General features: G+C 45.8%; 8 protein-coding genes across 8 annotated transcripts; 2 read left to right on the top strand and 6 right to left on the bottom strand.

Annotated features, from left to right (window-relative positions):
• Positions 1-945: 945 nt before the first annotated feature.
• Positions 946-1933, top strand: FPSE_11375 (uncharacterized protein; the record flags this gene model as incomplete). The annotated part of the gene is made up of 4 exons (XM_009264492.1): positions 946-1048; positions 1117-1176; positions 1231-1493; positions 1544-1933. 4 exons carry the CDS (start codon positions 946-948, stop codon positions 1931-1933), a joined length of 816 nt encoding a protein of 271 aa, XP_009262767.1.
• Positions 1934-2382: 449 nt separating this feature from the next.
• FPSE_11376 (uncharacterized protein) lies at positions 2383-3210 on the bottom strand (the record flags this gene model as incomplete). The annotated part of the gene is made up of 1 exon (XM_009264493.1): positions 2383-3210. One exon carries the CDS (start codon positions 3208-3210, stop codon positions 2383-2385), a length of 828 nt encoding a protein of 275 aa, XP_009262768.1.
• Positions 3211-3831: 621 nt separating this feature from the next.
• On the bottom strand, positions 3832-4530 carry FPSE_11377 (uncharacterized protein; the record flags this gene model as incomplete). The annotated part of the gene is made up of 1 exon (XM_009264494.1): positions 3832-4530. The coding sequence occupies one exon, from the start codon at positions 4528-4530 to the stop codon at positions 3832-3834; it is 699 nt and encodes a 232-aa protein (XP_009262769.1).
• Positions 4531-6193: 1663 nt separating this feature from the next.
• Positions 6194-8767, bottom strand: FPSE_11378 (uncharacterized protein; the record flags this gene model as incomplete). The annotated part of the gene is made up of 6 exons (XM_009264495.1): positions 6194-6278; positions 6332-6819; positions 6880-7565; positions 7616-7788; positions 7852-8171; positions 8234-8767. The coding sequence occupies 6 exons, from the start codon at positions 8765-8767 to the stop codon at positions 6194-6196; spliced, it is 2286 nt and encodes a 761-aa protein (XP_009262770.1).
• An 892-nt stretch (positions 8768-9659) lies between these two features.
• Positions 9660-12291, bottom strand: FPSE_11379 (uncharacterized protein; the record flags this gene model as incomplete). Its single annotated transcript, XM_009264496.1, has 6 exons — positions 9660-9860; positions 9911-10084; positions 10182-11259; positions 11312-11763; positions 12084-12137; positions 12196-12291. 6 exons carry the CDS (start codon positions 12289-12291, stop codon positions 9660-9662), a joined length of 2055 nt encoding a protein of 684 aa, XP_009262771.1.
• Positions 12292-14934: 2643 nt separating this feature from the next.
• Positions 14935-16170, bottom strand: FPSE_11380 (uncharacterized protein; the record flags this gene model as incomplete). Its single annotated transcript, XM_009264497.1, has 6 exons — positions 14935-15206; positions 15258-15549; positions 15605-15701; positions 15751-15962; positions 16018-16088; positions 16137-16170. The coding sequence occupies 6 exons, from the start codon at positions 16168-16170 to the stop codon at positions 14935-14937; spliced, it is 978 nt and encodes a 325-aa protein (XP_009262772.1).
• A 402-nt stretch (positions 16171-16572) lies between these two features.
• FPSE_11381 (uncharacterized protein) lies at positions 16573-17568 on the top strand (the record flags this gene model as incomplete). The annotated part of the gene is made up of 3 exons (XM_009264498.1): positions 16573-16575; positions 16653-17334; positions 17531-17568. 3 exons carry the CDS (start codon positions 16573-16575, stop codon positions 17566-17568), a joined length of 723 nt encoding a protein of 240 aa, XP_009262773.1.
• Positions 17569-18457: 889 nt separating this feature from the next.
• On the bottom strand, positions 18458-21102 carry FPSE_11382 (uncharacterized protein; the record flags this gene model as incomplete). Its single annotated transcript, XM_009264499.1, has 9 exons — positions 18458-18700; positions 18754-18967; positions 19368-19943; positions 20019-20082; positions 20149-20172; positions 20235-20325; positions 20377-20527; positions 20577-20815; positions 20866-21102. The coding sequence occupies 9 exons, from the start codon at positions 21100-21102 to the stop codon at positions 18458-18460; spliced, it is 1839 nt and encodes a 612-aa protein (XP_009262774.1).
• Positions 21103-22281: the final 1179 nt, after the last annotated feature.

Genomic DNA, 22281 nt, shown 5'->3' with positions numbered 1-22281 from the left:
TGTCTCACAATGGCGCCAGGTATCATGTTCCTTCTATGCCAGCCCATCCATCCTGTTCAGCCGAGTCCGACTTGGCGAGCTGCTCCTAAATACCCGTCGACAACGATTTGTTGGACAAGAAGCTCAGCTTTGGCCGACTTTGGCTATCCTCTAGCTGACAGGTCGTTTGAGGCTTCTTGGCGGCACCTAATGCGGCAGGTAGATCAGTCAGCTCGTCATAAATGCAAAACCTGATTGAAATGTTTGTGAGACTGGGCTGGGAAGTCCAGGATACGGTCACTTAGGATCTTGAGAATACATCCGATCCATGCAAAAGAAAGCCTTGGTTAGCTGAACAACTTGTTGTTTATGTACACAGAATGGTGGATAAAAATTTTTTTACTGTAGTCCAATACTAGTTACTTTCTATCCTTGAGAACGCTGATCATACCAAACATCACGGCCCAAATAGTCACGTAGGAACCAAGCGTACAGCCAAACAAAACCAGATATTATGTATCTGCCAGAAGTTAAACTTGAGCTGAGCCTTGATACGGCTATGACTATCTTGAATAGGAAACTGAGCACGAGTGTGACAAGGAAAGGGCTGGATTGATCAATGCAGTCAGCCTTCCTTCGGGGACCATTTATGCATGTAGATCCCGATGACCGTGATTCCTACCGTCAGGCACCAGGCTCTGTAACGCCCGGCGACAAGCAACAACAGAAGTTCTCAAAACTTGAATTGATCGTCATCAGGAGTGCAAGATCGACGATTCACAAGACTTCATGTTGTACAATCATAGAAATGAAGGCCTCGCGATCGGCCGTCTCCGATGTGTTACTGTATACCAAAAGGTATTTAATGGTGAAAGGTTCCACGACTTTTGACAATTCAAAACAGACCAACACTCACCAGCAAACCACATCAACTCACCCCAAGTAACCAACACTCTGCTTTCAGCCATGAAGCCCTCCACTGCACTGTCCTCGACCCTCTTTGCTGCTCTTGCAAAGGGTGCAGCACTCACCAAGAGGCAAAGCGTTGCGACCTGCTACGGAGACCAAGGTCCGAACTTGAATGACTGCAAGTTGACTCGGAATATCTGTGTCATCTCGATTGCTCACAATGGATAGGTGATAGTCTGATTGCGCTCCTCGGCTGGACTGGTACTTCGACTGACCAAATCGAGCCTGGTAAGATTGTTAAAACGTCCTGTAGCTTTGAGACACTACTAAACTGCACTGTAGATCCATCTGGTGGTATCTCTTTCTTTGACGACCATCATGCCTTGAACTGCGAGATTGGCATTGGTTGGAATGACCCAAACAATCGTCTCACCATTACCACATCTTCGCTTCTGCCTTATATCAACATCATCAAAGACAAATGCATCATTCCCAGCCAGGCAGGTGGTTATTCCGACAGCGTCGACGACAATTGGACTGTGCGAATTACAAACGATCCTCAGTACAACCCTCCATCCAAGCAACGACGACAAGCCGAAGGCGACGTGAGTACCCAGTGAAGCCCCCAGAGACCCCTTACTAACAATTGAACAAGTCTTTCAATCTCGAGGTCTTGAGCCACGCTATCGAACGCCCCGGCTTCCGCCAGAAGGTCGGTCCCAGCCTCCCCAGCGGCAGCTCTTACACTGTCACCACTGGCGAAGCAAACACTGTATCTGTTGGCGCATCGTTCGAGATCAGCGGTGGGTTCTTCGAGATCTTTGAGGCTGGTGCGAGTACTAGCTTCGAAACTAGTCACACCGTTGAGAACTCCCAGTCTACTCAGATCAATGTTGACTGCGGTCCCGGAAAGAACGGGCAGATTTACTGGGTGCCCAAGTGGGATCACTACGAGGGAACTTTTGTGCCTAGCAACACGGCTGGTGATGTTTGGAACCCGCTTGATGACAGCGCTGGTGATTACATGATTGAGTGCCAGGGTTAGATACTGTGGTGGAATGGTCAACCAGCCCAACATGCTAAAGGGTCTATTCCGACATGGTTCTGTTTTTCAAAAAGGACTTTGGCTATCTTCTTCTCTTCTATGGATACTTCGGGTATCCCATACCTTTTTATCAACTGCAATTTATCTCTGGAGCATACATGCCTTGCAGGTAGCATGACATATATATACAACACTCTCCTTATTTCTCGATTCTGCATGGTGTGATTGATGGGTCGTAGATATTTGCAACCTCCTACGTCTATGATAAATCAGTCTATCTTTAGGCGTGCAGTCTACCATTATGTCCCTACTTATACAACACCTTCACCTTACTTGTTCAAAATGAAATACACCTCATAGCGGGTAAGAGAGTAGTGATATTATTTCTGTTTATTTGCCTGTTTTTTTGTTAATCCTAACACCGCCTTCCGCCCATAGCCCATCATAAACTAGGATGCCAGGGCTGCGATCCTGCTAATATAGTGCTGCGATATGATGCGAAGCAAGACAGCGATGCTCACATTCACAAAGATGTCTCCCATTTGACCAACAGAGGCAGGACCATAGAACATGAACTCTCCAAGCGCCGAATCCTCCTCAAAAGTATTTCCACCAGCTGCTTCAAGACTAGCCGCAGGTGCACCTTGTCCCGACGCTGGGACCAACTCCCAACTTCCAAGTTTGCTTTGAGACATTGACCCGAAAAACTTCTTGATAGTGGAAGAGCTAGTAGCTTGTTTTTTACTCCACTGCCATGTCTGAATCTGCCCATTCACATCGACGTCAAAGGGCCAAGAGGCACCCTCCATGAACATGCTCGTCTCTTTGAACTTTGACTCAAATCCATTGAAGCTGATGGTGCTGTGTTGACTGAAGGTGTGGCGACTTTCAATAGTACACATGGGCTGCTTTCCAGATTCGTATGGACCTTCTTTGATTTTGAGCCTGCTGCTGGAGAACATCTTGGCTGAGTATGCAACTGGTCCTTTGAGCTGAGGACCTAGTTCAAGAACGCTGCTGCCGCCGCTAGTCATGACGTTCCAGATATGAAACCTGGCAGGTAGTCTAGTGAAGCCTATACGAGGGTAGTAGCCAGGTGGTCCTGGAACAATGTTGGGAGCTTGCTGGTAGCCTTGCTGATGGTATCCGGGTGGCGGAGCTTGGAAGTTCTGTGGATAGTTTGGAATGTTGGGATGGGGTGGAGGGCCTGGCTGGTAGAGTGATTGTTGGTGTGGCTGTTGGTAAGCCTGTTGATTGGGCTGTTGATAGTACGACATGATTGTATTGCCTCTGCTATGTCAAGAGTCTATAACAAAGATGACGAACAGATGAGATGGGGATGGAAAGAGAATGATAGGAAGAGAAGAGATGTGATACAGATAGGTGATATTTCTATCTTCACAGGCAGTTGTAATTCTGTCTACGTCACAGAAACAGACCAAGATTGAAGAATGTTAGAGATGCTGCTGTTATGTGATGGGCTTCTTTTAAGCTTAAATGGAAACTAACAAGAGTTTGCTTCATATTCGGCGCTAACCCTTTTAAGCAAAATCATGCGCTCTCAGCAATCAGCGTTCAGCAATGGATCGTGCTACGCCAGGTCCATAATTGCGCCTCAATTAATGCGGTTAGTGAAACATGAGGATAAGGCTTAGAGCTTGAATGGTAACCATAGACATTCACTTGCGTCATATTTGGTAGATTGCTTTATTCAATTCACTAATCCCTTCCCAAGAAACTTGGCATGTATCATGTAAAGGTGATACGAATACAGTCTGGTGTCAAATTCTCAAAGCCTTCTGCTAAACCTGCTGTTCGTGTGCGCCCTATATCCTCGCCTAACAATCTTTCCTTCCCTATCAAAGCTTCATATCCCATCCCCAAATACCAATCTTATCTCAAGGGCATGGGGTTCCGTCAGTATGACCACAGTCATTGGTATCAGTGCACTTGGAGCCACAACCATAGTTAATCAAGTCCGAAGGTGTAGTCTGCTCCCAATCACCCATGCACTGAGTCTCATCCCCTTTACCCCAGTCACAACGTTGACGCCGGTAGCCCTTCTGTCTCAAAATCTGCTGCTGAGTCCAAATTGTATGACACTGTCCGTCATTCCACGAACAAGCAGTAGAGTCATCAGCTGTAACACAGCGTGATTCTGACTTTGTCACTGTGAAATCAACCCCAAGGCTGAAGCCTTCAATAGCGACTCCAACACTAGCACTAACACTTTCAGATCGTTCTTGGCAGACCGATTTTCCGGACATCTTGGTTGCAACACAACGCTCACTGTTGGTACAGTAGATGTTGCCTGTAGCCTTCTGCCACGGGGTGAGTTCGGGAGCGGCTTCGACGACATAATAATCCCACCAACATTTGCGGATCAGGGGAAACTTGTACGGATGGGTGATCTTGTCTGAAGTCACGTAGGTGCCCGAGTTGTCGGCGTACCGTCCGTTGTAGGTTTGAGACTTGTCATCGCAGTTTGGGAGCTTGTTGTCCTGGCGGACTGCAAGAGCTTGAACTGGAACTGCGGGCCCAGCAACAACGACACCAAGAAAGATGGGGAGAAGGAGAAAGGCCTTGAAGTCAATCATTGTGGGTTGTGTAGTAGGAGTGAAAGTGCTTGGAAGGTGTTTGATATTGTGAGTTCAAGTGGTGATATTGATGGCCCCTCTTCATATTTTATAGATATTCCTTGACTATGAATTCTGTTGAACAATTTGACCGAACTAGAGTCCATTGCATTGCTAACAAGCAGGGCGAGAGGAATTACCGAGCCTGAAAAGAATATTTCCACGCTATACTGGGCTGGATGTTGATCTTGCTCTGTTTCTCTTTTTTGATCACTTCGTGGCTTTCTCTATCCAGTGACAAGAAGATGGACACTCAACAGATACGCTAGTCTTGCATATGGCTGTGTGGCGGATGACACGCCTGATGAATAACAACCTTAGCGGGTAGGTCTTACATTATTTCTCATGTCTTAGTCTGAAATTCGAAGCAGGCTCTCGGGGCTGAGTCTTTGCATTAGCAGGGTTGGATACAGACTACGGGGAAGGTTCACTGCCTGCCGGGTATCATTCAGATCATCGATGACAATCTTGAATAATATATTCAAGAAAGATGAAATGCGAAAATATCCTGTAGTCCGGTGAGTCGGCCTTGGTGACAATCAAACGGACTACAAAGGTCAAAGAATAGCCACCATACCCATCGCAAAACTAAGCATACAGTCAACAGAACGAGAATTCGAGCGAAGATAGAATGGCCCTATATTGTAACACCGCCTTAGTCTCTGCCGAGGATCCGCGCGAATTATAGCGACTATCCATATAGGTTGTCCAGCTCATGCAGTGACACGCAAAGGATCAAATTTACTCTTTAAGATGAAAATAACATGTTACACAACGGCACCAGTCTAGGCCAAAAGAAGCCACCAACCCGGCGAAGTAGATTCTCACATTTCGCCACAACTTAGTGGCTGGCACAAGAACAAGGTACAATCGTTTCACCCAAAAGAGATAACAAGTTTAGTAAGGATGTTATATTATACCACTTATTACAAATGGCAATACCAATGAAGGAACCATCGCAGTGATAGGTGAGATAACGGAAAGGTTGCTGAGAACTCTGTTCTCCTTCAGTCCTCACAGATCAGGGTTGACCGACTTTCTTCGCCCCCAAACCCGCTCCAAAAGCTCATCAGCCTTGGTAGATTTGAGGTCTGGTAGCAGTTGATTCAAGTTCTGTGGATAATCTGGCATGTTGGGAGGCGGAGGACCAGGCTGGTATAGAGGCTGTCAATAGGCCTATTGGTTCAACTATTGATAGTGTAACATATTGGTGTAGTCTATGCTGGGCCAGTGCTCTATATAGTAAATATGGACAGGAGAGATAGGAAACTAAGACGGTAAGATCAATGCGTAGCGAAGAGATGAAGTGCCGAGACAAGGTAATATTGCCTTTATAAGCTTGTAGATTTCACAATATGTCACAGAGGATGGTGAATATTGACGGATGTTGTTTAAAATTGCTTAAAATTGCTATTGTACAATGGATTTCTTGAGGGTTAAATAGAAACTAACAAGACATTGCTACCTACTCCAGACGCTAACCTTTATTAGCAATATTATGCGCTCCAAGCAATTGGCGTTTAGCAATCCATCGTGCTATATTAGATCCATAATCAAAATTGCGCCTCAATTGCTTCGTTTGCTAAAAGATATAAGAACCCCATACGCCAAGCCAAGGCTTGTCTTAATCATCGTCATTATGGCGATCAAGACTGCCGATGATAATTCGGGGAACATGCTCTTCCCAATGCTTCGTGTCGACAATGTCACTAGAAGCTGTGTCAACTTTCAATATTCTCCTCTTGATAAAACTTGAACTTACTATTCCACGCCGTCTACCATCATTTTGCAGCCATCGTCAAGATGTTTCAGGCGCTTGTATCCTTCTTGGTTGGAACCAAACTGAATAAATTGAAACATGAGGTATTGGGGCTCCTTTCCTTTCTCAACCAAATAATTGATGGAGTCATGAATAACTCTATCAACTTCAGGATCATTTTCTGAATCCCAAACTCCATCGGTGAAAATGTAAATACTTGTCGGGTTCATTCCTTGTGCTTTCACACCCTTCATAACGTCTTCGAGACATTTCTTCATGTCGCAACATGCAGTGACTGTCCGCTTGTTGGTAATACGGTGTTCGATGTCCGTGCTATGCTGTATGTTTTGCGGGATGCATGAATCGGAAGCAAAGTAGAGATCCATTCCATTCTTGTCCGATACTTTGACAGTATAACTAATGACTCTGGCCGTCATGGCAACATCTTTCTTGTGCGTTGCCATTGAATCACTGTCGTCAATGACAAAAATCTAAATGTTAGGTGTCTTTCGTTAATCCATCTGTTGCTATGAGCAAACCGTTATACGTACCTGGTCCCGTCCATTGCGATCATTGACTTTATTCCGAGCGGCCTGCATGCCTGGAAGATTCATCCCTGCTTGTGACGACTTTTCCCTCTTGGGCCAGATTGACCTGTTTGTCTTGTTTCTTATTTCATCGTACACCTCCCTAACAGGCACTTTCCTCTCGCCAATAGAATATGTATATCCTGTTGACCGCCTGCCAATCCGGCGCAGTTGAGTTTTTTTGAGTAAGTTCGCATGGTTGATGATTTCGGGCGTCCCTGGCCTGGGACTTTGTTGCGCTTCTTCGATAATCTTTTTGGCACTCCCCTCAGCCTGGCCTGCCAACAATCGTACTTTGGGTTCTACCATCATGAACTTCAAAATGAACTCACTCATACGGGGAGACACGAGGTCCCCAGCCCTTTTGTGTCTCAGGGTTTCCTCATGAAATGAATCAACCGCCGGAAGCCGTTTGAACGTATCGTGAAAGCACGCACTCCACCCGCGGTCTTTGAAATAGGGTAGCTCTGCAATGGCATCTCTTCTTCTTATGCGATAGTCCTCTCGAAAGCCATTACCACCAATAGACCAGACGAGGAAATCGCTGAATACTGCACCCATTGACCACAAGTCTGTAAGGGAGCTAAGACGGGGTCTGGCTTGGCTTTTGAGCTTGGAATTACTATACGCTTCTGGAGAGGCTTCGAGAACTCCCAGATTAGCCAAAAAGCAAAAACAGCTGACGGAGATGAATACCCACCGTACATCCGGTTTCCTTCTGTATTGGTAGGAACAGTAGCGCCCTCACCGTACTCGTCCTTTTTGGCTAATTCAGTCAAGCCAAAGTCGGCAAGCTTAAAGACGACGTCGTAGGTTGAGTTTCCTGGGCGACGAAATACCAAAATATTGGCTGGTTGAATATCTTGGTGAATCCTTTAAGCAAGCAGGCCTGCAGTTAGACCAAGGCAAATATGTAACATTTTGTAGTAGACCTACCCGGTGAGGGGTCCAACCCCGGTTAGGCTTTGGTTATGTAGAAGATAGAGACCGTTGAGCAAATCCGTTAGACGCTCCCATAGCATTGTGTATTCCTCAGGCCTGACGGGGGTTTTACAATTTTCGAAGAACTTAAGTAAAGAGCCGATTTCAGTATACTCGAGGATAATGATCCATGTGTCGGTTCCAGGGTAGCCGAACGAGCCGTAGCATTCTGTGATAGCTATCTCAGGAAATGCTCTGAGCCTCGTATATACATCAGTTTCTCTGTTGTAGAGTTGTATGTTTCCCGGTTCTTTATAAATCTTGAAAACCACTTCCTAATGGACATGAGCAACTTTGCCAAAACAACGATGTTTATGTGTGGTTAAAAATCACTTACCTGTTGCTCAAACTCAGAGTACTCCTTATCTATTTTCACTACACGAACTTGTGCCTGATATGAACTCAAGTTTTCTGTCGTAAGGGACTTTTTATATTCAATAGGCAATATTTGCTGGGTAGGCAATTGTCTCTGATCGCTCCCAAGGACCGTGAACCTCCACGGGCAGAAGCGCCATTGCTCCTCTATGAATCTGTCAAGCTCGTGGTTCCATTCGTCGGGCAATTCATTAAGGCGAAGAGGTAGGCGGTCATCGCTCATGCCCAATGCGAGAAAATGGCGTATTGCTTCCGGTCTCCCAAGATACACCAAGGTGGAGAAGACCCCGAGATATTGTTTTATGATCGTTCCGTAAGGTACTGACAAGACTGGATTTATAGCATCTATGATATCGTGTAGTAGTTGCTCTTCAGACCAATACGCCGTGAGTTTTGTGGCAGGTACGTATTTGCTTTCTTCTCCAAAGCCGTTGACGCCGACTTTGGATACACTCGGTATCCACTGGCGGAAGCTGATCTCGAATTGAGTAGTCATGCTGATGAGGCACTCTGAAGGAATAGGATGTCATGACAAGGCAAGAACAAAGTGTACATCAGGACGAAAAAGAGAAACTATGGACAGGTATATAAAAGCAATGCGACCCTAGGTGTACTCCTTATGTTTACAGGGCTGTTTCCAACGTCGAGCCAGGCTGACTAGCCCAATTGACAAATTCTGGGAGGCATTGGCCTAAGGCCTTTTGGTAGGCTGAATGGGCACCGTACATAAGCCACCAATAAATGCCTCGTGCTGCCTTGGAAGAAACCAATATCCATTGGACCTTACCCCCTTGGCAGCTGAGCAGACACAAAAGCCTCACAGTATATTATTGGCGTGGTACATACGGTCCATTGTAGAGATACCGAGCCTGATTTCTTATCCACCAGTCCGTCCTATCCCGTGAGGCATGGGCGGCTACCACCTCAGCATATGCAAGGGAGAGAAACTGTTCAACTTCGCGTGAGATGACGTGGATTCTCGGTGCAGTGTCTATTTCCGTGGTGGCGACCGTCCACTAATAACACGAATGAAGCGCTCGTCTGATTTGCATGAACCAGTTGCCTAGCAAAGAGGTTCGTGCGTGAGACTGACGACACTGATTCAAACCAATTATCATGTTTTCAAAGATTGAAAACAAACATAAATGCATTTCACAAAGTCAGGAGGCCTTGCAATAGACAGGGGGTACAGAGCCTTAGGGGGTCGCACTCTTGCCCAAGACTTGGTATTGTCAGAGTCACACAACTCAGGTGACTTGAGTGACATAGCAATAACCAGACGTTTCTATTGGATATGAATAATCTATGAAAAGTACCTAAAATAGAGAATTGTCGATATGAGATAATTTGCTAAACTCCCCGCGCGCACCCAACAGCCAACATTCTACTCAAACACTTTCCATCGTGATTCGTCTTCGTGCTCTACGGGCCATATAGTTGAATACAATGATCCATAAGAAAAATGTAAATGCCATGAGGGGAAAACATATCGCAGAGAAGATCCCGAAGGCACTTCCGTGAAATATCACGGCATTATCTACGCCCGTCGCCTTCTGGTTTATTTCCACCAGTCCACTTTGGAAGAAAGTCTAGAAGAAAGTATAAGAGGGGAGTCATAATATTTATGAGGCTTACTTACAGCGACAAACATTGCGGGAAGGAATGCCAGCGTCACGCAGGTGATGACATGCATAGAGATAGTTTCTTTCTCCGTCTTGTATGCAATGCGCTCCATTTTCTCCGATTGACCAAACGAGCTTTCCGTAAAGATACGGCCGATCTGGACATTCCGATATTGAAGTATGCGGTCAAGCTGCGAGGTAAACAATCAGCGAGTGGGCAATCTAGACCAATATCAGGTGTTTTACAAGGTCTTTTCCGTCTCGTAACCATGCGAGCAACGATGTTACTTGAGCCATGCGAATGTCAAGATTCTTTTCAATGCGTTCAATTCTCTGAATGAAAGCTTCGACATCGGCAAGGCAATGTATTTGGAGATATTCCGGGCAACCGCGATGAGATAGCAAGTTTCGATACCGCTCTGCGATGTCGTGCATAGCTTGACGGTTGAGCTCCATCACCAAGTGATAGCTTCCTAATTGCTCCTCTAAGTAGTGAAGCTGCTGGATACTGTCGAACGAAAAGGTATCAAGATTGTTAAGGTTGTTGATCTGCGTTCCTTGCGTATGCCCAACTTCTCCAGCGGACCGGAACCGCTCTTTCTCATTAAAATCCTGATGACCGTGGCCACTTGGAGATTTGGGAAAGATTCGCTTCGTCCACTGCCAGATTGAAGGGCGCGAAAAGGACCTTTTCTCGTAATTACTGAGGCCGGTTGTTTTGGCTTGGTTCATTACCAAAGCACGCTTTGCAGAAGCGTTGAACTCGGCAGGCTGATCGACTCGCGATGTTTGAGCCTTGGCCAATATGCTCCTAATCTTAGTCTCGCAATCATTAATACACGTTCTCCAATCCTGGTCGCACCACTCGAGAAAAATGAGGTGAATAGTGAGGGTTGAAGAAAAGGACTCAGCCAGGTCACCCATCGCAGCGGAATTCATTATCGCAGAGTCGGCTGTTGCTTCTTTGATTCTATCCTCCAATAGACTGTTGGCCTTCATATTGATCCACAAGGCTTTACCTTCGATCAAGTCAAAGGTATGGTATACAGCGGTCTGTCGGATATTCCACTTGCGAGACCCGTCAGAGGCATAGTCCCGCTCAGCAGACCGCAAGAGATATTGCATACGGTGCTCGCGCCCTGAACGGCCAATGGTGGGTATCGTGAGTAGCTTCGAAGGGTCTTTGACTGCAAGAGTATCATCAGAGTCGAAGCCTGTCATATGGTAATCGGTCGGGTAATGTGTGAGACCAAAGGCAGACACAAAGTCGATGAAGGTTGGAGGCACTTGGTGGTATGACAGGATGTGTGAGAAGCTATCGCGAGAGCAGTTTAATGGAGCGCGGGAATGTTCGGCTTGGATGAAGCTGTGAAGTGTTAGCTGAGGTAGACGTAGACATGAGGAATCGTGCGTCGTACACAAAACGAGAGATGGGATCACGACCATCTTGATGGAGATGTTTCTGGACGGACGGGGTATTTCGAATGACGGATGTCCCGTAGTCTAAGAGTGTTAATACAACATATTCATGACAGAATGGACGTCTGTGATCACCTGTGCCCTTGTCTTGCAATTCATGGAAATGAATTTCCTCAAAGTCATGGTTGAAAAGCTTGTCGCCTTCGTCATTGAGTTGCCGCCGATAGCGCTCTGTAGTACTTTTCAGTTGCTTTCGCTGCATAAGATTACAAGGGTAATTGCCCTGACGATCGCAACTGGCTCTGAGAGCCATGTAAGCACGTTCCGAAGGCTCGGCCTCTGCAATGTCCTTTGGCAAAGACCTCTGACCTGACTTTATCATGTCAAAAATGGGGTAATTGTGGATACTCATATTGGCTGGTGAATCAAGTTCGTATAAGACTGTTGCAATCTGCCAGGTTGGTTATTGAGTGAAGCAGCATTCAAGATTTGAGTGTCCACGCTAGTTTGTATTTAACACTCTACAGACCACCCCTTAGATAGGTACAAGGACGCAGTGACCCTACACGGGTTACACCCCTGATACCAGCCAAGTCACCGTGACCAACAACAAGTACAAACACGTACAGTTCACCCACTGTGCCTCTATGGCTGCGCAACTTGTCCAGAGCCTCACTTGCGCTGCACTCTCAGCGCATTAATTTCCTTCTTGTGGGCCTAGTACGAGGACGATTAGCAGGCATGTACTGCATGATTGCGCAGATCACAAACCTCTGTCAAAGTACACCCCTCAGAGAGGTTGAAGACATAGTGTCCACTAGTAGACTATTTGTAAATAACAATCAGTTTAGAAATCCCATATTACGTTGCAAGTATGTCGCACCTCGACTGCAATGGTGTCGTCATTGAATGTCTTTCGAAGATAACTCTGGAGGGATGCTGCGGACAGCCGATAGTCAGAGCAGCGTTCTTCAGCCATGTTGATTGTGACACGTATAGACTAAGGCGTTTTTTTGTCTCTCCTGTGAGGATCCCAACCATCAAACAAACAATAGCGGCTTTTTAAGGGCCAGAAGCAAACAACTTCAAACGACAACGCAAACGAAGAGGCCAGCGCCAAAATAGCAGAGCCTCATCATATCACCGACCGGTCAATACAATATCTGCATCAAGCCATATGAAGATCGAATTCTAGTCACACGACGTATTTCGTTGTAGAAATAACATCAGCTGTGATATTGACTTAGGGTGACACGAAGGGGGGGATGGAAGTTTTACCGCCTATCACGAGACGGCTGACAACATGACACGTCCATCATGTTAGATATTGTGATATAATCACAGCTAAATATTGGTGGCGTCGGCCAAGTGGGGTTCCGAAGCAGGCTGTCGGTTAAATGGCCAAGTCTATGGCCCCGAGGCCAGAAGATGAGAGACATTGGATGACTGCGTCTCAGCCGACCGATCGAATCACTCCCTTGGCCTTCCTCATTTGCTATCCCGCTTATAGTTATGTGGGCTATACACCTTCATTTGATTGACCGGTTGCAATTTCAAAACAAAAACAGTGTATGTTGTGTAACACCGCTTCCAAGATTTTGCAACTTGTCATGGCTTGGCAGCCCCCGTCCTTATGGTGCTGCGGAGATGCCTCTCTGCTTGACCTTTATTTTTCAACAGCCCTCGGCGTTTTGCCACGGAACAGACCCGTATCGTTACACCGTGTAACCTACACATATCAGGCTGGGAAATAGCCTACAGCCTCAGTACCATCTCTCATTGCCACCTATAATCCCAGTTCCAATGGCACTGAGATAAAAAATCACATAAACAAACCCTTTGATCCCCGTCAGTACAGCTGGTTGCTGCCTCGTCAGGGAGGAAGACAAGCTATGCACAGCTGTTGTTGTCAGAACAGGTAAAGAAACTCTGGGACATAGGAGAAACTAGTGAGTGACAACTAAGATACAATACGAATGCGAAATGGTGATCAATAGGTGGTCAGAAATTCTAGTTGGTGGGGAAAATTGAATCAGGCTCTCAATGAGCTCCCGAGGTTTTTGTTTCAGCTTACCCTAAGTGAGACGGGCGCAGTTGTACAACTCAACTTTTTTCTGCATTTGGTTATCTGTGCATAGTTATCTCGTTCACAGTTCTCTCCTACATGCAGAGTTAGACTCATCTGCTCGTAATGCTTGGCTGTTGATATGGACAACGAAGGTGATGCTAGCACATTATGTGACGAATCCTTGAGGCCCTATGCTATACCTGTCTACTGTTCTTGTCCCCTCAATTTCTCTACTTCTAGCATCACTAAGTCCAAGTTATAGCCCGGTACATCATCCTCCAATACTCAATGAAAGGCAGGGGGGCTGGGTTTTATCATTGTTACAGCAGTCATCAATGTCATAATGCGCAGAACGTCAGACACAACCACTGTGTTCCAACTTTGTCCTGTAAAATACCGACAAAGGCTGAAATGTGCAATTGTAGTTACAGCAATACAACAGACACTTTCTGGCCATTCTTCATGGACGTTTTTCTGTGGCACCTTGGTTGCAGCTCTCACTAGGTAGAAAGTATATGTGCTACAACCTTCTGCTATAGGGTGAGTTCAACAGCAGCGTCAATGATGAAATAATCTTACCAACACTTACGGACTAATAGAAATTTGTAAAAATGGGTGGCGTTGTCTTTGGTAAGGCAGGAGTCTATGCTGGCATTGTACAGTCGGTCATATGTTCAAGACTTGCTATTGTAGATGTCACGTTTCTTGTTCTCCATGAGGGAAAGAGTCTCACATGATACTGCGGACTCTGTCAGGGCAACCCCAAGCAGGGTAGAGAAAATAAGGACAGTATTGATGAGACGTGTTGTGGGAATTTGAGGTAGCGGAGAGGGTAAGCCGAAGCAGTAATGCTTATGGCCTTCCAATCTTATCTTTAGAAATCCTTCGCAATGGGGTCTGTTATTCATCTGAACCATATACGGGTTCCAGCTAATTATAAGAGGCTAAACTAACGTTATTACTGAGTCTCAAAAACCGCTTTTATGGTGGAGTTGGCTGAAAGTTTCCCTGTGTCATTGAACTCGCTGGTCGAATAGCAAACTGTAGAGGTAGTTCGAGGCCTGCCATGACAGATGAATGCTTTTTATGATGGCTCATTCACTACATTATATTGAGCATGAAATATGATAACAGCTTTTTCGTCCAATAGATTCTTTGTGGCTTAATGACAGAAACCTGAATATCAAACAATCCTTCACATGGGTGAGCCTTGATGCGAATCAAATTCAACCACAGAAGTGAACGACAGCCAACCAAACCATTCTGATAAGCAGTCATATGTTTGATACAAGACACTAATGAAACAATATCAAATTTCTTTTTACGTTAGATCTGCTCATTGTCTGCTGGGGGTCTATGTCGACTATGGTGACAACCCCTAGCAAGACAGAAACGTAGAATCGTCTCACCCAAAGCAGATATCAAGTCCAGTAAGGATGCCATATCGTGGGACTCATTATGAGTGACAATTCCAATAAAAGAAGAACCATTGCAATAATACTCTGCATCATGAAAAGGTTTCTAAGTACTACGTTCTCTTCTAGCCCTCATAGATCAGTCTTGGCCGATTTTGCCACCCCAAACCCGCTCCAGGAGTTCATCAACCTTGGTAAACTTGAGGTCTGGCAGCAGTTGATTCCATTCATCTGAGACATTAAAGACTCCGCGATGATATGCATTCAAGATACCAACAATAGCCATCTTGGAGAACGTCTCGACTTGGTCCTTTGGTATAGAAGGTAGGTCAATGCGAGGATAGTTGTCCGTTTTGAGCTCTCCCGCAGTGACGTCTTCCATTTTGAGCCATTCGATAGTGAACTGGTGTCCTAGATGATATTAGCAACAGGGTCAACGACACTACTGCTGTGAATGCATACCTAGCACCCTTTCTCCAATCTCCAGAAGCTGACGAATGGTAACTCGGTCACCACAAATACCCCCAATGACTGGCCATTTGCCAGTGTAGTCTACAGCCGATGTAACCACATTGGCGATGTCTTCGACGCAAGTGTACACAATTTGATCGTCTAGTGTACCCTCGACCACCATTGCGTTTCGGTTTTCGTAATCAATGTTGACTTTCGTTGTGGTGAGGTACTTGGATGTCTGATGAGGATGACAGAAATAATCCATAAATCCACCAGGTTGGAAGCGGCAATATTCAAGAATCTGGATTATATTTAGCTTGTTGTCAATACAAATTCAAGTTCCTGGGTCTGGTTACCTTTTCTTTCGCATTGATATCCTCCAGGTACTTTGCAACCTCAATCTTACCACTGTACCAAGACAGTGCGTCGAGTGACTCTGCCAACTTGACACCTCTAATACTTGTCAGTAACTTCTCTCACAATCTTGATCAGGATGACTGACGGCCCCCACTCAGAGGGGGCGAATCGTTTGACGCCCGCCTCGATAGCCGCGTCAATGAGACGCTTCTGGTTCTCGGAGCCAGGATCAAGGTGCACAGCAAAAAAGCAAAGAACAGTGTGCACACCCTCAAGTATGTTCACCAATTCCACCTTGTCTGAGAAATCAGTTTGGATCCACTCAACGCCCTTGAGCTGAGGGAATTCGGAAGGGTTCTGTTCTGTATTAGCACAACTCATGCAGATGATACCTAATTGGAGCCTTGTTTACCTTTCTAATAAGAGCTTTGATATCATGTTTCTCGGTAGTTACAAGCTTGTCGAGAATCTCTCGAGCAAGTTCTGGAAATAATTAAAAACAATATTGCACCGAACGATTGGGTGACATACCACTTGAGGCCCCAGCAATAGCAATCTTGACCATGGTGGATAAATTAGATTGTGACAAGAGTTGATTTTAATGAAGCGGAATGCGAAGATGTTTCTTAATTATCGGTTGGAATATCAGCTGTGTTGCTTTGCTTTATATAAATAATATTATCTATATCATTTGTTACTATTGATAATTATATAATGACGCGCCGCAACATACACCCGAATTCACGTAACCGTTATGTGACAGGCTATTGACCTTGAAACAATACGGTTCTGGGACGGTCTTATTGACCTCCGGCGGTTACGTGACTCGGCATAACTAAAGTCGGGCTAACTCCGTTTGTCAGTTCCGAGATGACAAATTCAACTCACGTTATGCTTACAACCTTTGCAATATTCATTCCCTCACGTAAAGACATCAAACACAATCATATAACCAATTCTTTCAAATATGGTATCAGCGGAAATGAAAGACGATTTAACCGTAATTATTAGTTCAACCTTGTCAAGTCACATACTGATTGGTTATAGCGCCGTCGAGAGCGAGGACGACGCTCACAGGCAGCATTTCGCAAGCGTCAGGCCAAGTCCACACAAGCACTGATAGATCAAAATTCTCGTTTTCGAAACGGTGTACAATTACTGCTCGAGGAAGCCCGGGGCGATGATAGACCTGAGATGCTCAGAATTCTACGGGACTTGGCTGATGCAGCCGATCTTGACATCCCGGTAACATTGTCGGGCAACGCTTCCGAGACAGCAACTAAATTGACGAACACAACTCCAGAAGGTTTCGACGCTTTCGAAATGAGTCTGGTACCAAGACAGATCATTGACATACCGTTGAACCTGGATACCTTCCCCGCAGCAACTACCACCCAATATCGTCTGGATTGCAGTGTATGGCTAGACCCATTGCACTACCTTCGTGTCTCAATACCACCTCAAGACCTTCTTCCTTATATCGGTCCCGGTGCAGAGACCTTTGCGGGACTTCTCTTCTGGTCCGTCATGGAACATAGTCAGAGCGGCTGCTCACACCATGATGCCATGTCCAACGTAAAGGCATGCCTTGGCCACTCCTCTGTCACGCGCGATATCAAACCGACCTTTATCCAAACCATGGCGAGGGCAAGAATAGAGTACAAAAAGACTGGTTCCATCAGTCAGGAACATGCAGTGGGTGGGGAAGATGACCTGGGCCTGGTGTTGTGTAAGCTCGTGGAAGATGATTATCGATCAAACGGTAAAGATCCGAACCAATGGTTATCATGTGTTTCTATCGAGAAGAGAATAAAGAGAGCAATAGGTGATTACAGGCTGGGTTTTCTGACGCTAGCTGCTTACGGGCAGACAAACTCGACTCTTCATAGCTTGTTAGAAAGTGTTCTGTGCAAACTGTATGATAGCTCGGTTTGTTTCGGAGACGGACCTCGCTGGGATGTAAAGGTAGTAGATCAGCTGTTTGCACCGCTAATAATGCAGGTACTTCTGATTTAAAATTTCATGCTGTTTACTTATTTGTTCTCAATATATAATACTCTACTAGAATTATCTTTACAGCGGCAGTTAACTTAAACCTGTTCATAGAGTGACAGTTGAGAACTGGTCATATAAATACAGTCTTTGTATCATTAGGAACGCTAACTACTTCTCTCTTTTTCTGGCTGGTTCGGCAGATTCAGAAGTGTTAGCCCCTTATTCAATCAGAGTATCACTGAAATATTTAGTAGATTAATCGTACCTAATGAACGGCCTGCAGACCGTAGAAATACATCTTTTATAGACTTTCTGATGCTTCTCCCTGGAGATTCTTGACAAGATTCATCAATTTCCTCGACATTGTTCTCAATTATTCCAAAATTTTCAAGGACGCCAAATATATGCCTCTGGAGGTCATTCATGTGAATATGGCAATGGTAGAAAATGAACTTAGAAGCCTGTCTCTACTCCCTTTGCTTTGCCAAGTAACTCCTCACAACGAAAAACCCAATCTAGCTTAGCCACTATTTTGTAAACTCCATGTGCATTGTCTGTACTTGTCTAAACTTATAATCATACCGTTAAGTCTATCTCTTGATATCGGTACGGTGTTCTCTTCTTTTCCTGCCCCACATATCAAACTGACAACCTGGTGTCTGCAAACCCGTTCTACTCTCTCTGATTTCTGCCCAATGCATGCTGCCTCTACGTCCCAGAAGTGTTGGAATCATCCTCTCCATTGACCAAGATCATGAGGACTAATGGAGGAATCGGGCGCAACTAGACAAAGAAAATCGACCTCTGTTCCTGGATGTCACTTACTGGCTTGGCCTATATCACCTGAACCTGCAAACTCAACGTCGGTGATGGATGTTTCCAGCACTTCGAGGACGACTGCCCCGAAGGCCCCGGTTGTTCGTAGAATCATTGGTGTTGACAGCGGTAGTTGCGGCTTCAGTTGGCGCAAGGGACTTGTCTCGAAGGCCGTTTAGCTTCTCCACCGATTCCTTAACTGCATTCTCATCGAGTGTTTTCCAGAGGTGCAGGTCCATTTTCCAAATCTTGAGTCCGAACCAGATAAGGATGAATACAAAGATCTGTTATCATTTATTAGTATTAATGAGATCGCAAGGGTTTGAGGACATCTTACAGGGAGGTAGCCCGCGAGCAAAGGGACAAGGTGAAACTTCTTCCAAAGGAACGCGCCATTGAAAATGATCAAAATGCAGATACACATAAGCAAAGCTAGATAAGCAAGCAATGGCTGCAAGTGGTTTCGATAGGGATGGTCTTGTGGTTGGCTTTGGCGAGTCACTAGCGGATATAGTCTTTGACGCTGCAAAGCCACCTTGTGTTCCTCAATACTATTATCCGGCCAGTTAGTCACTCTATCGTGCATTAAAGAAATACCGTTCGCCCTACCATCTGCTGTATCGAATATATGCCAGGCATACGCATGCCCAGACTATAATTACACTCACAGACCCGGAGTGGACTAAAATCCCAACGGCCTGATGATCGTCAGTATTGCACAGAAGATTCTCAGTGTGGTAGCATCTCACCCATCCGAATGAGGTATTTGTTTTGAATCCTCCAGGAATTTCAAGAAAAGGGATCCAAATGGAGGCAACAACCGAAAGCCACATTGCCCTTTGCGGTACATTATCTTTGTCCGTCTTCCCCCACCAAGATATGAATTTTGGCACTCCCCTTGGTGCGACTATGTTCCTTGTGATGCCAAAGAAAGTCCTCGATGCAACATACAGATTAGTATTTGCACATGTTAAAGCGGTGAAAAGTATGAAGGCATTGAAGGCGTGCTCCAGATTGTCGATATGCGAGTTTTTTGCCATGAGGACCAGGGTAGAAGGGATCGACTTGGAACTTCCGTCACTAGCCTCGGTAGCCGTGCTAGTCGCAGTACTTGTCGCGGTACTAGTACTGCTCACGGTACTAGTAGTATTCTCGATCCAGTTGAGTCTAGAAAGGTCAGGGTCGTTTCGACTCAGGCCAAGGGCTATGAGTAATCCGGTAATTGTGTAAGCTATACCAATAACTATCGGTACGACAACAGCTGTAGCTCTAATAGTGGCTATGGCGGACTCTTTTCGGTCTCTGTTTGGATCTTCTTCGACGTCGTTTCCTTGGTTTGGTCGTCGAGTTCTATTGCGGATATCCTGGGTAGGCTGGTCATCCTGGAGGTTTTGAGCATTTTCTGCATTGCCTGCACTCTGGCCCTCTTGACCATTCTTCGGTTTCGTGCCCCATTCGGCCTCAATGATGGAAGCAGCGATGATCTCCACGCCTGTGTAGGCGAAGGTGGCAATTGGTATGGTCATTCTACTATTTGTTAACGAATGGCTGCTACTTTTCGGTAGTTTCCCGCAAGATTCTGATGCAATTTAGCTCACTAACATTAACGCTGATACAAAACCCGGCGCCGCGTCTTTGTCATAAGCTTCGGAGGGGTGTGACCAATCTGTGCGCATGACCTCTTGTCAGTACAAATCTCGGACCTCGCCACGCCGCCAGAGTAAAGGCTTACCTTTTTCCGTTGAAGATATTCCCGCTGCATTTTTATTGATTAACACGTCTCTCACCTCTACCCTTTCACTGCGTATTCAGACTTACATTTAGCGTCGATAGCAATCAGGATAACGATTGTAATCAATAAGATGAACAACTTGATGACACCGGCCACGACCTCGACGTAGCCGTACCACTATTTTACTTGTCATTAATCGTTTCTTCGTTGAGGAATCATTTCACATACCTCAATTTCCAGGATATTGATTGCGCCCAAAACAAAAGGCAACGCCGTATAGACAGTAATGTGAACAACATCAGTAGCATGGGGAATCCAGTAACTCATGGTGCTGGCAGAAATAGCAACCAGAGCAGCAAATCCGACAGCGTATGTGAACCTATGCTGTTTAGATATCATATAATCGTATCAGGGTCCTGATATCTTACCAGTATGCAATAGCCACAGCATAACCGAGCTCCTTGTCTACAAATTCCATGACAAACAGTGGTAGGGCTCCGCCCACAGGCCATATGCATAGGAGCTCTGCGATGCATTGCATTACCGCCCAGGCCAGAAACCCAAGCCCAAGAAATGAACATACAACTGCCACGGGCCCAGCAAGCTGAAGAATTTGAGCACTTCGAACATAAAGACCTGCTCCAAGTGTCCCGTTAACTGTGATCATCTGTAATGTCATTAGAATTTGAGATCCTCTTCGGAATATTGAGAGCCTACAAAAAGTTGAATCGGCGTCAACTTCCGATTGACGGTCATGTCAGCCATCAACTTGTCTACGGTTGTATTCTTTTTTCCTCCCTCTTCGTCCGCAGAAGTCCCAGCGCTGTTGTTATTTTGTGTCTCTTGACGTGGGATGTCGGTCTGATTCACAGGAACTTCGACGCCATCAGAGGTTGGTATGTCAGTCGTTTGGGAAGTATTTCTGCACGTCGGTGACGCTGGACGAGACGACATGGTGTTCGTATCGGCACGGTCGACTCAGCGTCTGGTTGTTCTAAGATTGCTGCAGTCCACCAAAGTTGAATAAAAGAAGATCGCAATAGGAAAGATGGGAATAAAGCTAAGCTGAGCAAATTTGTTGAACACGAGATGATACAGGCAACACATGGCAACTGGCTTTAATAAACACTTCTCAAACTATGATTCAGGGGCATGCATGCATCGATCAGGGGATCCCAAGCAGGCTGGGGCTGTAGCAGCTCAGCCTCAACCAAGAATAACAACAATTTGTTACAGATATACAGAAAGCCTGGTGTATCTCCATCGTCGTCCGATAGGAGGTTCAAAACGGGATAGTTCTCCGAGTGAGATAACCATAGCTGATCACAAGTCAAGTTATCTTCTTATAGTACAACAAGATATCTGGGTTGTAGTTCTTCACTGCAATATTGCTGTAAGTGAAATACCGTCTACATATGTCGCGTTAGTTGCGTTGGCTAGCAGCAGTCCTGTGTTCCTTTGCGCAAGTACTGTACACCTCGTAACCACCCAAGCCTTGTCAATGCAGTTCCTTCCAGGCGCACAGCCCTGCTCCAAAGGGTGAGGGACCCGTCTTACTTACAGGAGATTAGTCGGTCGTGATACATTGTGAATCACATCGAAATTAAGGTGAGCTGCTCCGTCCGGGCAGCTGCAAGCCTCGTCACTGAGGGCCAACCAATCTCAAGCCACAAACAATGTAGCCGCCCAGCCTGCTTTTCAGTGTCATCCGCACATGTTGACTGGAACAGTCGCTCACCGGTACATCAGGGGCTTGTCGGATTGTAATTAAATTGTAGAAATACAAGTCACGAATACGAAGGCTGTGTTGTAATTCCGGGTGACACACGCGGATAGTTACCTACCTAGCAGTCCCGTCCCCGACTACTGAACTGCGCCATGATGCAGTGATACCCGAGCCTACATAGCATACTATAGCCGGGCGACCATCCAAGAATATGATGACCAGTAAGCTGTAAAGGCCGAACTGAGACAGGGTGGCATAGCCCGGAGTCGCACGCCACAGCTGAAGACTCTTCCATGCTCGGCAGGCGATCAAGATGAATGAATGGTCATCAGCTCTTTCCATGTCATTTCGCCGTATAAAATGCACCAGCTACCTCGCCACGACAACATCAACAACCCTCAATATTG

The sequence above is a fragment of the Fusarium pseudograminearum genome, chromosome 1 (assembly GCF_000303195.2).
Source record: "Fusarium pseudograminearum CS3096 chromosome 1, whole genome shotgun sequence".
In the NCBI taxonomy this organism is placed as follows: Eukaryota; Fungi; Ascomycota; class Sordariomycetes; order Hypocreales; family Nectriaceae; genus Fusarium; species Fusarium pseudograminearum.
This window is presented reverse-complemented; position numbering and strand designations above follow the sequence as displayed.